The following is a 14372-nucleotide window of genomic DNA, read 5'->3' as shown; positions in this document are numbered from 1 at the left end:
TCTTGGGGATTTTTTAGTGCCTCGTGTTAAACCAGTTTTCGCATTCCAGAAGCCATAGAACAGCTGAGAGGCTAGAAAGCATCCTCTCAGCTCTTTGTTATTTTGTTTTTTTTCCAGCAGTTGCTCCATGCAAGAACTGCCTGGATTGCAGCTTTAGCAATCTGGTGGTGATCATCTAATATTTTAATGTCCATGTTTAAGAACATGGATATTAAAAAACGTTTCAGGGCATTTTTACTGGTTGCTTTGAAATTAATATGGAACAGCTCAAATTCCAAATGTGAAAGAAAATGCAATCAGCATATAGCAATGATAAATGGCCCATTTGCTGCAAATTCTAGGGTTTAGAATAAATCTGGATTTTAAAAAAAAGGGTTTTAGTCGTTAGTTTGTCGTTTGTTTGGAAGAACTAACATTTAGCTTTTGGATATTTTTTTGTCCTTTAGGGTTCTGGATTGGGAACAGTTAATGGTGCGGACAACACTGCAGGTACTGAGATTTGTAATGTGGAACACTTTTGTTTTTGTCATTTTTAAAAACGTTTTAATGAAAGGTACCAAGAAGAAGGAACCCAGCTTCCAGTGCGTGCTGTGGGATGAGGTAGTAGTTTGTATAGTTTTAGGATCACACCAGATCTGGGAGATAACTATACAGTCTACTGTCTTTCTTATGGCCACGCCTAAATCATCTAGACATCTGTATTTGGAGCAAAAATATTTTGTCTTTCTGCTTTTGTAAAGCTCTTGCCAGATATTACATTTCAATGTTTGTGAAACATTTGTTCTTCATGCATGCAGATATTGGGGGTGACAATAAGGGGATCTTTAGTGTCCGTTGTGTCATAAAAGGAATTTTTCAGCCATAATTTTTCATCCACTCTTCGTCTTAGAGAAGAAGGGTCACTTTCAGTCATTACAAAGTTGATCTGGATGATTATTTTTTTATTTTCTGGTCAAATCTGTCCATCCACAAAAGGTTTTTCATCACTCCTAGGGACTCCAATGAAAAACTACAAGTCGTTGTCTATGCATGTTTTGCTGCGACTGCCTGCGCTGTGGTGAGGTAGTAAGTTGTGTTGTTGGATGGGATCATGATTGTGTATTCCATACAGGAGATAACTATACAACTTACTTCCTTCCTCATCAGAGGCTGATGGCTTCTAGAAAATATTCATTGTGCTCTTGTGTGGATTTGCAGTGAGCTGCTTCTTCAAATGTTTACATATATTTATTTCAGCTGCTGTTTTTATATATGGCACCTCTCTATGAAAATGTTTTCACTAAGCATTGAAATATGGTGATTAGATGTGGTAGATGCACTTAAATGCTTAATTTAGTATGTGTAAACAAAACAAACAAAAAACTCTATTAAGACCTGTTTTAACACTCTCTCCACCTGGATGTCACAGAGGGTGAGCAGGCTCAGGAGGGTCCGATGGCGTGCCTGGACACACCCAGGATCTCAGAGGGCTTCCTCACTGCTCCCCCATCTGGAGAGGTCACTCCCACCACCCCTGTTCCCCACGAACAGGCCCTGGTCTCCCTGGAGACCGCTATTAGTCAGCAAGTCCACCAGCCAATTGCTGACCTGCTCCTGGCTGAGACGCACGCCAGCTCACTGGCTGCTCTGGCCGGGGCTGGACTTCCCACCCTGTCAGAAAGTCAGAGACCAAACACCGAAGCAGAAGCGTCTCAGATGGAAATGTCCCCGGCTCCTACAACTGGTGAGAGAGTTGGAGGAGGTGGTGAAGGAGGAGCATTGGATGAAGGCAGGGAAGGTAGACTAACTTTAACAGATCATTTACACAGTCGCCAACAACAAGGGCACATAAATACATTTGTTTCTGGAAACCTTTCTTCATGTTCTAAACCCAGAGAGAGGGAAGTTACAGGTCGCCCTTTTCTCTCCTCAGCCTCGCTAAGCCCGGATATCGTAGAAAGCACTGAGCCTGTAGCGGTTGGCGTGTCGCAGTTGGAAGGATCCCCCATGGACACCAGCAGCCCTGCATCTGCTACTCAGGAAGAAGCTGCTCCCAATCCTCCGCAGACCACCCAGCTGTCCCAGGAGTTATCTGGCAGCAGGGAGAGTGGGCTGACCGATCGGCAGACAGATGCAGAGACTGGGTACGGAAAACTGTATATTTCGGATCAAACACATTGCCTGTATGACTCATTCTTTGTCATTGTTATTAAATTGCATTTTTACCAAGTGCACGATTATAATAAAACTCTTACATTTATTGCTTGTGTTTGATTTTATATTGTTTTGGGTATTAACATTAAACAATGTCTATTTTCTGTTGCTTTATCAGCTCCACGTCCGTTTCATCTCCTGGAGAGACGATGCCTCGGAGTGACAGTGCTGACAGCCAATCCCAGGCCATCCAGGAAGAGCCTCTCCCATCCACCAGCAACGATGAGGAGGATCCACTAGCTGGTAAAGATTTGAATACGTTTCAGTGCAGCCAATAGAAAAGGCTATTTTCTAAGATTTGTAACAGTACAATGAACGAGTGGTCCTAAATAATTTTTCAATTATTTGTTTCTGTGAGGTTGAGATTGTTTGCAGTGAAAACAAGATGAATATTTAGTCACTTATGTTATCAATACAAAAAGTTGCACAAAATAATAAAAGAAAATAATATAAAAATTTAGAGTCCATGACGTCTTCACAACCGCATTTCCTGTTGTTTTCTTTACAGGAATCAATTTGCCAGAAGGTGTGGATCCTTCTTTCCTCGCGGCCCTTCCAGAAGACATCCGTCGAGAGGTCCTTCAGAATCAGCTCGGTATCAGACCTCCTTCACGTCCTCCTCCTGCCACAACTCTACCCTCCTCTAACGCGCCTGTGCTCGGAGGTCCGGGGGTTACAGAGGTCAGCCCCGAGTTCCTGGCAGCTTTGCCGCCTGCTATTCAGGAAGAGGTGAGATTATTGAAGACCAAGAATTTACCTTCTGAGATGCAATTTTCCACCCAATCCAAGAGTCTGATTTCATTTATTTTTTTGCCTTAGGTTCTTGCCCAGCAGCGAGCTGAGCAGCAGCGAAGGGAGCTGGCGCAGCAGCCTCCACAGGGAGACACTCCTCTGGATCCGGTCACTTTCATCCAGACGCTGCCCTCGGAGCTCCGGCGGAGCGTTCTTGAGGACATGGAGGACAGCGTGCTGGCTGTCATGCCGCCGGACATTGCTGCTGAGGCAGCCGCTTTGCGTAGGGAGCAAGAGGTGCGTCAGAGACAGCTAATGCACGAGAGGCTGTTTGGTCATAGCTCATCTTCAGCCCTTTCGGCCATCCTGCGCTCGCCCGCCTTCACCAGCCGGTTGGGAAGCAACCGAGGCGTCCAGTACACCCGTCTGGCTGTCCAGAGAGGAGGACCGTTTCAGATGGGGGGAGGAACAAACCACAGGTGTGGAAACATTTGGCTTTCTGCATTGCAAGATTTAGCATGAGATACCTTAGAAACATTCATACTTTCTAAACCACGTGGCTATTCTGTCTTCCCCAGACCGTCCAGTTCCAGCGTAGATTCTTTGTTGCGCCTTCGTGGACGATTGCTGCTGGACCACGAGGCGTTGTCCTGCCTGCTGGTTCTGCTGTTTGTGGACGAACCGAAGCTGAACACCAGCCGCCTGCACCGCGTGCTCAGGAACCTCTGCTACCACTCGCAGACCCGCGGGTGGGTCATCCGCAGCCTGCTGTCCATCCTGCAGCGCAGCAGCGAGAGTGAGGTCTGTCTGGAGACGGCACGTCTGGAGGATTCCCGTGGAAAGAGGAGCAGCCAGGGCGGCTGCGGGGGAAAAGGTTCAGCCGCCTCATCATCCTCTTTAGAGCTGCTGAACAGGGTGGAGTCTCGGAGCTCCAGCCAGCTCTCTTGGCTCTCCGTCTCTATGGATGCAGCTTTGGGCTGTCGGACAAACATTTTTCAAATCCAGCGGGTGTCAGGCAGGAAGCACGGTGACCGGCATTCAGCCGGCAGCTCCATGGCTTCCGGAGCACTAGGAGTACCGGGCGCCGCTGCAGGAGTCACGTGTGCAGCAGGCGGAGGTTCCACTGTTCACATCCATCCTCAGGCTGCTCCAGTGGTCTGCAGACATGTCCTGGATACACTAATCCAGCTAGCTAAGGTTAGATTTCCATTCATTTAATCAATAGCTCTTCATATAAAATATTAGTTTATAATACTTCCTCATTCTTGTGTGTTTCTGCAGGTGTTCCCAAGCCACTTCACCCAGCAGCGTTGTAAGGACATTTCAGCGGTTTCCTCTGATCTGGATTCTCGCCTTTGTACAGGTTCTTCTGGGGGAGGAAGCGGAGTTGGTAACTCCAGGTCAGGCTCTCAGTCTCAGAGTAACCCCAATACTCCGAACTCCCTGAGCTCCTCTATAGCGACTCCTCAGTCTTTAGGCATCTCCACAGATTTCTGGGATCTGCTCGTTAAGCTCGACAATATGAACGTCAGCCGCAAGGGGAAAGCCTCGATGAAGACGGTGCCCCTGGGCGGCGGCTCGGAGGCCGACGGAGCACAGTTCAGCCTGGAGACGTCCCCTCTTGGCCAGCTGATGAACATGCTGTCGCATCCCGTTATCAGGCGGAGCTCCTTGCTCACCGAAAAGCTGCTGCGCCTCCTCTCCCTCATATCTATTGCCCTGCCCGACAACAAGGCAACGGAGGTGCCTGCTGCACACCCGACGCCACAGGCCGCCAACCCGAACATAGCTAGCTCAGGGTCCACAGTGTCGATCACGACACAGGGTCCAGCGTTGGTGGGCTCTGCTCATCCCATTGTGACAGCGCCGGCTGTCTCAGGAGGAGCCGTAGCCCAGGGAACTTCCTCAGGAACGAGCATAACCGTCTCACAGGCTTCTTCTACCACCATCTCTATACCACCATCCACTGGAATAACCTCTACAGGTAACCCACCAAGTACTCAAGTTTATCCACACATGACTCTGCAACACATTTCGTCAGGAATTAATTTGATGGACTTTTGGTGTAAAACATTTTACAGGAAAGCAGAGGAGCTCTGCTGTGAGTACAGAGAGCGACAAGATGGCCTCTACAGGACTCACAGAGAAACAGCTTCAACTATCTGTGGAGGTATGATGAGATCTCATAATCCTGAATATTTGTTTACTGACTGGAAGTAAAGAGTAAAGATTTATTAAAGCCACAGATTACTCTGGAACCTCCTAAGAGTAGCAATAATAAGCCTGTTGTATTGGTTAAAAATATCATCTGAAAATCTGAAGCGGTCCCTGAAATGACTTATCTTGGCTCCTAAAATAATGACTTGCTTAGCCATTTACTGTATGTTTTTGCAGTTCTTACAATATTTATACTATCTTGTCTTTTAAAACAGTTTTCTGCCCAACTCATCCCACTCTTTGTCTTTATGACAGAGATGTTAATCACTCTGTCAAAAACAACACAACAATTTGTCTACTTCCTTTCTCACTTGAAGTGTCATAAAGTCAGTTATAATGCTGTGCTTAAGTCATTGCAACCGAGGTTTAATATAGCAGTTTATGCTTAGTGCTTACAATAAATAGGACTCTATACGACTTACATGATCTCTTAAAATCTTGATGATTTGAACATGTTTCTCCTCCGTCTCTCCAAGGTGTTGACGTCTCACTCATGTTCAGAGGAGGGACTAGAGGACGCTGCTAACATTTTGCTGCAGCTGTCTAGAGGAGACGGCTCCACCAGAGACACGGTGCTCAGACTGCTCCTTAGTGGAGCCAGACACCTCGGTTACACTCTATGCAAGCAGATCGGTCAGTACTCACAAGTACTTCACACGTTTCATCCTTTCCTTGTTGATTTAAACACCCATTTCTTTTCAAGCTTGCAACCTTGATTTTTTATTTATTTTTTCTTTTGTGTGTCTCAGGCACGTTACTGGCGGAGCTGAGAGAGTACAACTTGGAGCAGCAGAGGCAGGCACAAGCCGACTCCCATTCCCCAGACGCACCTCCAGAGGACACCTCCTTATCTGCCAGATTAAAGGGGAAGATGACCAGCAGGTGAGCGTGTGTGTGTGTGTGTGTGTGTGTGTTGCACACCATCATTAGACCACAGCGGTAGTTTTAAAGTCGTATGAAACAAGCGTTTAACATATTTTTGTCAGTTACTACATGGCTGTTTGTTACACACCTTATTATTGGTCGGCACACAGGTTTGATGGTTCGGAGAGTGTGGTGATTGTGGCTGCGCAGAAGCGCACTCTAGGGGGACGCGAGTTGCAGCTCCCCTGCATGAGCTCGCTAACGTCCAAAACATCAACACAGAAGTTTTTCCTGCGAGTGCTGCAGGTGATTATCCAGCTGCGTGAGGACACACGGCGTGCCAACAAGAAAGCCAAACAGACAGGTCGGTTAGGTAAGACGATTTTCCAGGCGCAGTCCCTTCAAGCTCGATGTGGAATATTTTCTGAACGTAAACTAAAACCTGTTGTTTGCTCAAACGCCAGGCTCCAGCAGCCTGGGCTCAGCCAGCAGCATCCAGGCCGCAGTGCGGCAGCTTGAGGCTGAGGCCGACGCCATCATTCAGATGGTGAGAGAGGGGCAGCGTGCACGTCGGCTCCAACAGGCCCCCCCACCTGCCGCCCCTTCTGCATCTGCCGCTGGATCCTCAGTGGCTGCCCCCCATGCTCCCACTGGTGCTGCTCCCCCTACTGGCACGGCTGCTGCTGCCACGGTTAGCATGGCTGCACTGACAGCAGGCATATTCCTACTTACTTAACATTGCCTTTTATACAACCCAAGAAAACTAAAATCGCCAGATACATTGTGTGGTAGTGTAATCCTCGCTACTGTCATTATGTTGATAAATGGTTTTAAAATGACTCTTACAGATTTTTTTTGCTACATCTAATTAGAAGCTGGCTTTATTGAGTTTAGGTTTTATGAAAATTGCGTGAAATCATATTTTTTTTCTTCCACATCCTTTCTGTTTATCTGCAAACATAATTGTGCATGCTGTCATCCAGTTGCTTTTATCTCGGTTGGTTTATGCTCCGATGCATCATCTTTGCTGGCATGATGAATGCTGACGGGCCCATCAGTCTGTCAGATGTGCCTGTAATTTGTAGCATTGTGTTTCAGTGTGTTTGCATCGGCGGGTTCTGTTGTTTAACAATGGATGTTTTGCTTGCTCCACTGCTCATGTCTGTTTGCTGGCAGATGTGGCTTAATGCTTTTTCCTTGACCTTCTTCCCTCAAAGTTCTATTTCTGTAGAACATTGCGAATGCCATTTTGCATGGCAACCTCATAAGAGTTGCATGTGTAGAAAAACTACTGTATTTTATACGTTTTCCTGTTGCTGACCTGTTGTCTTTGTTTTCTTCAGTCTGACGTTCAGTCGGTGCCAGAGGCTCAGTCTGCACAAAGAGATGAATCTCCAATGGACGTCGACCAGCCGTCTCCTCTGGAGCAAGACGCTGCGCCTCTGGGTATGAATTGCTGCATCCAGCCATAAATATTACATCTACTTATAATATATTTTAATAAAACTTGTTGCTGTGATGGTATGAAGACTTGGTGTCATGGTTTGTAATATTGTATGCAAATTGGGTATTATTGAGTCTTATTAAAATGTTAAAAAATATATTTGTAATTATACATTTATAGAATTATTTGAGTTTGAAACATAAGAGATGTATTTTGATTATTATAAATATAATTGCGCATTTTCCTTACAATTAAACCACTTTATGTATAAATAGGAAAATACTTGAAATTGTTGCTTTCTTGTGAATTGCTGAACTAATATTTAGCCGTATAAATGCAAAATTGCCACCACTCATAGCGTTTGTTGTGTGTTTCTCGCTGAGGGGAGCACCTTTCTGAAGTCCATATTTGACCTTTTCGTTTTAGACGAAGAAGGAAACGCTCAGTCGGAGAGCGAGGAGAAACTTCCAGACCTCCCTCTGCTCAGTGAGCAGCTGCTGCTGGACGAGCTGTGGGACATGCTAGGGGAGTGTCTGAAGGAGCTGGAGGAGTCTCATGACCAGCATGCTGTGCTGGGTAGGTGGAGTTCCGATTAAGGAATGCTTTTATTGTGAAGGAAGCAGGTTTGGCGATGCACAGCAGTGACTGATGATCCGTTTCTCCAGTGCTCCAGCCGGCTGTGGAGGCCTTCTTTCTGGTTCACGCCACGGAGCGAGAGAGCAAGCCTCCTGTTAGGGACACGCGGGAGAGCCAGCTGTCCCATATTAAAGACGAGCCCCCGCCGCTGTCCCCGGCGCCCCTCACGCCCGCCACCCCTTCGTCCCTGGACCCGTTCTTTTCCAGAGAGCCGTCCTCCATGCACATCTCCTCCAACCTCCCTCCAGACACCCAGAAATTCCTCCGCTTTGCTGGTGAGACTGAAGCACACTGAAGTAAAAAGAGGGAATTTTGTTTCGGTGCATTGTTCGGTTTCTAACAGAACTGATTGTGTTTTTTAGAAACTCACCGCACAGTGCTTAATCAGATCCTTAGACAGTCGACCACTCACCTGGCTGATGGGCCCTTCGCAGTATTAGTCGACTACATCCGGATTTTGGACTTTGACGTTAAGAGGAAGTAAGGGAAATAATTTCACACCGTCACCGTGTGCCACCTTCACCAGGGACGTTTGATCAAATCCTACTGGTTTTCTCCATCACTTTAAGGTACTTCCGCCAGGAGTTGGAAAGACTGGACGAAGGCCTTAGAAAGGAGGACATGGCTGTTCATGTGAGGCGCGATCACGTGTTTGAGGACTCCTACAGGGAACTGCACCGCAAGAGCCCAGAGGACATGAAGAACAGACTGTAAGCTGTCATCGCTTCCTTTTTCACTTCATGTCCATAATTCAGAACCACTTCACCGAACCTCTGCGTTTTGCTTTGGCTCTGTTGCAGATACATCGTGTTCGAAGGGGAGGAGGGTCAGGATGCCGGTGGCCTGCTCAGGGAGTGGTACATGATCATTTCTCGGGAGATGTTCAACCCCATGTACGCCCTGTTCCGCACGTCACCCGGCGACCGCGTCACCTACACCATAAACCCCTCGTCTCACTGCAACCCCAACCACCTCAGCTACTTCAAGTTTGTGGGTCGCGTTGTGGCCAAGGCGGTGTACGACAACCGGCTGCTGGAATGCTACTTCACTCGCAGCTTCTACAAACACATCCTGGGCAAGAGCGTCAGGTACCTGAGCCTCCTGCACTCGCAGTTAACCTTCTGTTACATTTGCTTCTGTTTAAAGCTTTGTGTGCCGCCATTTAATGAAGCAACTATTAACCTCAGCTTTCACTGTATGACAATTTTTTTTTTCCATTTTGACCTCTAACATTCCAGTTTTACAGTTTGATTTTGTTGTTTAGTATCTTAAAACACAAAAAAAGGGGTCACAGATTCCTGTTTAAAAAAAAAAAAAGACTAATAAAATTTTCTCACATAAATGAACCTGAATAGTTGAATTACTTAACCCCATCTGTATATATATATATGTTTTTTTTAGTTTCTCAATGTTTTGCACTCATCTTTTGTTTTCTACAGGTACACGGACATGGAGAGCGAGGACTACCCATTCTTCCAGGGTTTGGTGTACTTGTTGGAGAACGACGTGTCCACACTGGGCTATGAGCTGACGTTCAGCACAGAGGTCTGTATCTGCAGTGTTTCAATCTGTGGCTTATTTCTCATCACCACCCATTAGTTAGAACTTGACCGTCCAATCAACGTAAGTTGAGATGTGAAAGTTGTATTTTGCAACTACCGCTGGTTTTAGGTCCAAGAGTTTGGAGTGTGTGAAGTCAGAGACCTCAAGCCGAACGGCGCCAACATTCTTGTTACAGAGGAAAATAAGAAGGAGTACGTTCATCTGGTGTGCCAGATGAAGATGACTGGTAAGCTTCTGAATATTTACATCCCCTAACAATGAGGGTCTTTGTCACACTAAGGAGTAAACAGTGAAGATTTGTGCTTGTTTGACAAGTTGGCATTGTATTAAATCTCCATATTCTGACTAAAGATGTAATGTGGAAACACAGCCACTAGATGGCAGCAATTATTCTTAAATATCCAGCAGACAAAGAGTGCTGCTGGAACAAGACCTCTATACCTGTATTACGTTTACATAAGCCTTTAAATCGAAAAATATGACAATTTTTATCAGACTGTTTTCAGTTTGGCCATAATTGCATTTATTTCTATTTTTAGGCGCAATCCGCAAACAACTGGCAGCCTTCCTTGAGGGATTCTACGAGATCATCCCCAAAAGACTGATCTCCATCTTCACAGAGCAGGAGCTGGAGCTGCTCATCTCTGGCCTGCCTACCATCGACATCGATGACCTGAAGGCCAACACTGAATATCATAAATACCAATCCAGCTCTATTCAGGTAAAGTTCAGTAAAAAAAAACAAAAAAAAAACAACAAAAAAAAAACAGTCCTAATAACTTAAAAACATTTTAACAAGTTGGAGTTGGGATTGAGGGGAAGTGATACCAGACACAAGATACTTTTATTGTGGATCCTGCAGCTCATTAAAAAGTCACATTTTAGGCCTTGAGAAGTTTGAAATATACAAGTTTCCACAATGTTTCTTTAATTACTTTTAGTTAGGTCTCAGATTTGCTCTTGCTAATTACTTGATTATTCTTTTTATTTGTTTTCCCCTTGTAATACAGTGGAAGTGTTTGTTCATTAGGTTTGTTCTGGTTCTGGCTGAAGAAGTTTGGTTTTGCTTTTTGTTGTGATCAAACTCTCCACCAACCTTTCACTATTTCTAACTTATTTGAGGAAATGAATCAAAGGGTTCTTACTTTATCTAGTATTAAACATAAGTTGTGAAAGTCTAATTTTAAAAGTTCATGTAAATTCCAAATCAAAATTTAAGCTTTAAAAAAAAAAAAAAAAAAAAAGTCTCAAATGCTTTTTAAATTTGACTAAAACTTGGAGAAAATTAGTTTCTACAAAATACAGAATACTCAAAAAAAAAACTTGATTTATAAAAAAAAGTGTTTCTTAAGCAAAAATACTCACTTTTTTGTGATCTTGTCTTTTGCCTGGCAGATCCAGTGGTTCTGGAGAGCCTTGCGGTCCTTCGATCAGGCAGACCGGGCCAAGTTCCTGCAGTTTGTCACCGGCACATCCAAGGTTCCCCTCCAGGGTTTCGCTGCTCTAGAAGGCATGAACGGCATCCAGAAGTTTCAGATTCACCGCGATGATCGATCAACTGACCGTCTGCCATCTGCTCACACCTGGTAAGCGAGACGCGGCTCGGTTACCGCGTCGCTTCTGAACGTCTGAACGAAGCCGAGCTAATCGTTTCTGTTCGTCTGTCCCTCTTCAGCTTTAACCAGCTTGACCTTCCAGCCTACGAGAGCTACGAGAAGCTGAGACACATGCTGCTGTTGGCCATTCAGGAATGCTCAGAGGGGTTCGGACTGGCTTAAATCATGAGACTCAGACATGCATACACCTAATTAGTTTGCCTACTCCTGACACATTCACACTGATAACCTCTGAACGCACGCACACACTATCATAGACATTACTGGATTACTTGTTGAATGGCCTAGTCTCGCTGGTTTCTATTCCATATAAAAACCGATAAAACCAGCGAGTGAAATAGACTGATTGATATTGCGTACAACACAGAGAGCCTCATTTGGACACGCTCGTGTCTCCCTTCCCAATTTATCGCAAATGCAAGCGAGGATTCATGGACTAATAAGAGATGTTTTCTTCATTTAGTTTGATTTCTCTGTACAAAAGGTTTGGGAGTTTATTATGTTCAATCTTTTTTTGTTCTCTGGCTGTGTAAAAAGAAAAAAAAAGAATGTTGTTTGAACAGGATGGTTATAAAACCTTTGGGGAAAAAAACAAAACAAAACAAACATGTTGGTGGTTTCCTGTTGCAAATTTGTGACATCACAAGCCTTGACAAGGGGGGACATTTTTATGGGTTGGGGGTGTACGAACAACTCGAAGTTTTGGAGATATTCACCAAAATGCACTTTTCAAAGTTTTGTGGCATTTTTAAGGAAGGATGGTACAAACAATGAAGAGAAAACCTTAAAGTGATTTAAAAACATTAACCATAAATTCTAGAGTATTTTTGGCTATTAAACCGCTGACCCAGCCTTGAGCCTTTGAATCAGAGTGGAATAACTACATGAATAAATGCATAAAATTTCATTCATTGTCTCTTTAAAAGTGTTTTAGATATTGTTTGCAGTTTATTTCCTACAGTCGCCGTAGCTGGACTCCAGATGGAGCGATGAATCACTTCAGTGTGATGTCATCCTGCACTGCAGAAAGCCTTAGGGTTGAAACTTCTTAACAGGTTTTTTTTTTTCCTGCGGTCCCTGAATGTGTCCTATTCCAGAGCATCCTTCACTCCTGAGGAAGAGGTGGCAAAGATGACATTTTCTAAAAATATCATCATTTACCTATAAGTAGATCTTTGCTCACATTTTAAACTTGTATGAATGAACTTTCAAGCTTAGTTGAGCTCATAAGGAGACATGTTTTCACTGGGCTTGGATATTTTAACAGCACTAAACTGGAGGTTCCATCTTTATCGAGCGTCTTCAAACACGTCGCAGGAACTTTTTTTCCCACTATTTTTACTAGTCCGTCAGGATTTAAAATGTTTGCGTCCGACTGATCCAAACATCGATCAGCACTTCTCACTTTAAAGCAACAAGTTTACAGCAGGATATTAAAGGTGAGGGAAACTATCCATCATAAGAAACACATTTACTCACAGACGATAAACTGGGATCTCCTCGAGGACTTGTATCATTTCAGTTCTCATCCTGGTGCCTGAATCAAATGATGGTTGATTTGCAGGCCTCTGCAAAGCTTTGACATGCTGAGGACGCAGATGGACTGTTTGAATCAGCCGAGTTTGAGCAGAGACTCTTCTAAAAACCTGCAGGACTGGACCTGGACACCAGGTAGAGCAGGCAGGTTGGTTGACATAGCAAGATTAGTGAGTTCCACCTGCACATGGACGACATTTTAGACACACTTGGGAATGTTGGTGAGAGCAGTGGAACCAGTTGCAAGCTACTCTACAGATGACTGAATAAATTGGAGTAGCATCTAAAGCTTCTTTATATCCGTGATTACATTACCATACCCATTACCAGTTAGGCCTGTCGCATCCTAGATTTCTGAGAGTCGACACTAGTGAAAAATAAAACTAATTCAGAATTTTATTTTATTTTTTTCCTCCACCACACTGACAAGGGGAAGAACGCTGACAGAACAGTCGTCCAACAGGGAGTCAACTATGCCCTCAACAAGGAGTGAACCAGCTAAAGAAGTTCAGGGCAAACCTGAAAGATTTAGTGGAAGGAGGAATAACATGCATAAGAAATGTTGGAGCAGTTCATGCTCCCTTCTGCAGATTCTCCCTTTTACTGCAGAACCTGTTGTCTGGCTGCACTGTCAAACGTAGCCATGGTAACCCTGTTGAAGGAAGACTGAGAACTCTGATAAAGCACCCTAGATTAGATGCAGCATGACGTGCTGATCTCCATGCCACACCGCATTGGTGCAGTAATTTATGCGCAAGTAGCGCAGTCCATCTACAGTACAATACATTAACACATTTTCTATAAAACATTTCATGTGTTAAGTTTTTTTGTGCTTAAATCCATCTAATTTAATCGAGAAACACTTCAAGTTTGTTTTGCTTTTTGAGATGAACGTTTTGATGACATTCTAGTATACAAGGCAGACCCATTCAATGAATCCATTCAATGAATTAGAATGTTACTGAAAAAGCTCATTTATTTCAGGAACTTTTTCATTAAGTGAAACAAATTAAACGCAAATGGGTGTTTAAAAGCCTTTATTACTGTTATGATTTTCCACTTGCAGGTGATGGAAATATGACGTTTACAATTAGACTGTCATTAACATTTCGTAGAAATGTTTGCTTAATGAAAAGTTTAGTTTTTGCTTCAAGGTTATTCCAGAAAATACTTTTTAATCTGACGGGCCATACATATTCCAACTTACGGAGTATGATTGCATATTGTTTACCTGTTCAGCTTACAATTTAGCCTCGAGTGCTCTTGTGAAATCTCAGACGTATGAAGATGGATGCGTCTTAGATCAGCGTGGTGCATTCAAGATCGTTTAAGGAGATTAAACACTGAAATTTAGATTTCAGTGAGCCACCTGTTGGCACATCCTGATCTCCTGTCATTCACTGCTTGCGTATCTGGAAACCACAAAGAAACGGAGAGCTACTCTTCACCTTCCGTTTATCTCAAAAGTTCACAGCTCTCCAGCAGAGTCTGTTTTCAGGAGGAAAAATGTCTCCTTTCATCCGGGGCTGTAAACGGATCGCTTTGTGAAACCGCGGCAGCCAAAGTCAAAG

The 14372-nt window shown here is 44.3% G+C and overlaps 1 protein-coding gene across 14 annotated transcripts in view; it reads left to right on the top strand.

Moving 5' to 3' along the window:
- The window catches only part of huwe1 (HECT, UBA and WWE domain containing E3 ubiquitin protein ligase 1), a 38379-nt gene extending 26207 nt beyond the window's left edge, over positions 1-12172 (top strand). For 11 of the 14 annotated variants that reach the window (XM_017305784.1, XM_017305783.1, XM_017305785.1 and 8 more), the window contains 24 exons: positions 447-489; positions 1409-1777; positions 1913-2123; positions 2312-2436; positions 2702-2922; positions 3013-3404; positions 3504-4122; positions 4207-4909; positions 5007-5095; positions 5619-5775; positions 5892-6024; positions 6177-6379; positions 6471-6697; positions 7350-7452; positions 7877-8026; positions 8116-8361; positions 8449-8566; positions 8656-8796; positions 8887-9174; positions 9526-9631; positions 9758-9875; positions 10189-10370; positions 11045-11235; positions 11325-12172. In XM_017305784.1, the coding sequence (XP_017161273.1) occupies positions 447-489; positions 1409-1777; positions 1913-2123; positions 2312-2436; positions 2702-2922; positions 3013-3404; positions 3504-4122; positions 4207-4909; positions 5007-5095; positions 5619-5775; positions 5892-6024; positions 6177-6379; positions 6471-6697; positions 7350-7452; positions 7877-8026; positions 8116-8361; positions 8449-8566; positions 8656-8796; positions 8887-9174; positions 9526-9631; positions 9758-9875; positions 10189-10370; positions 11045-11235; positions 11325-11427 (5238 nt within the window). In that variant the 3' untranslated portion in view covers positions 11428-12172. The remainder of the gene's footprint in view (positions 1-446; positions 490-1408; positions 1778-1912; positions 2124-2311; positions 2437-2701; positions 2923-3012; positions 3405-3503; positions 4123-4206; positions 4910-5006; positions 5096-5618; positions 5776-5891; positions 6025-6176; positions 6380-6470; positions 6698-7349; positions 7453-7876; positions 8027-8115; positions 8362-8448; positions 8567-8655; positions 8797-8886; positions 9175-9525; positions 9632-9757; positions 9876-10188; positions 10371-11044; positions 11236-11324) is intronic. The other 3 variants (XM_008413622.2, XM_008413617.2, XM_008413624.2) reach the window with 3 other exon arrangements.
- Positions 12173-14372: the final 2200 nt, after the last annotated feature.

This window comes from Poecilia reticulata, linkage group LG7 (genome assembly GCF_000633615.1).
Source record: "Poecilia reticulata strain Guanapo linkage group LG7, Guppy_female_1.0+MT, whole genome shotgun sequence".
NCBI lineage: Eukaryota > Metazoa > Chordata > Actinopteri > Cyprinodontiformes > Poeciliidae > Poecilia > Poecilia reticulata.
This window is presented reverse-complemented; position numbering and strand designations above follow the sequence as displayed.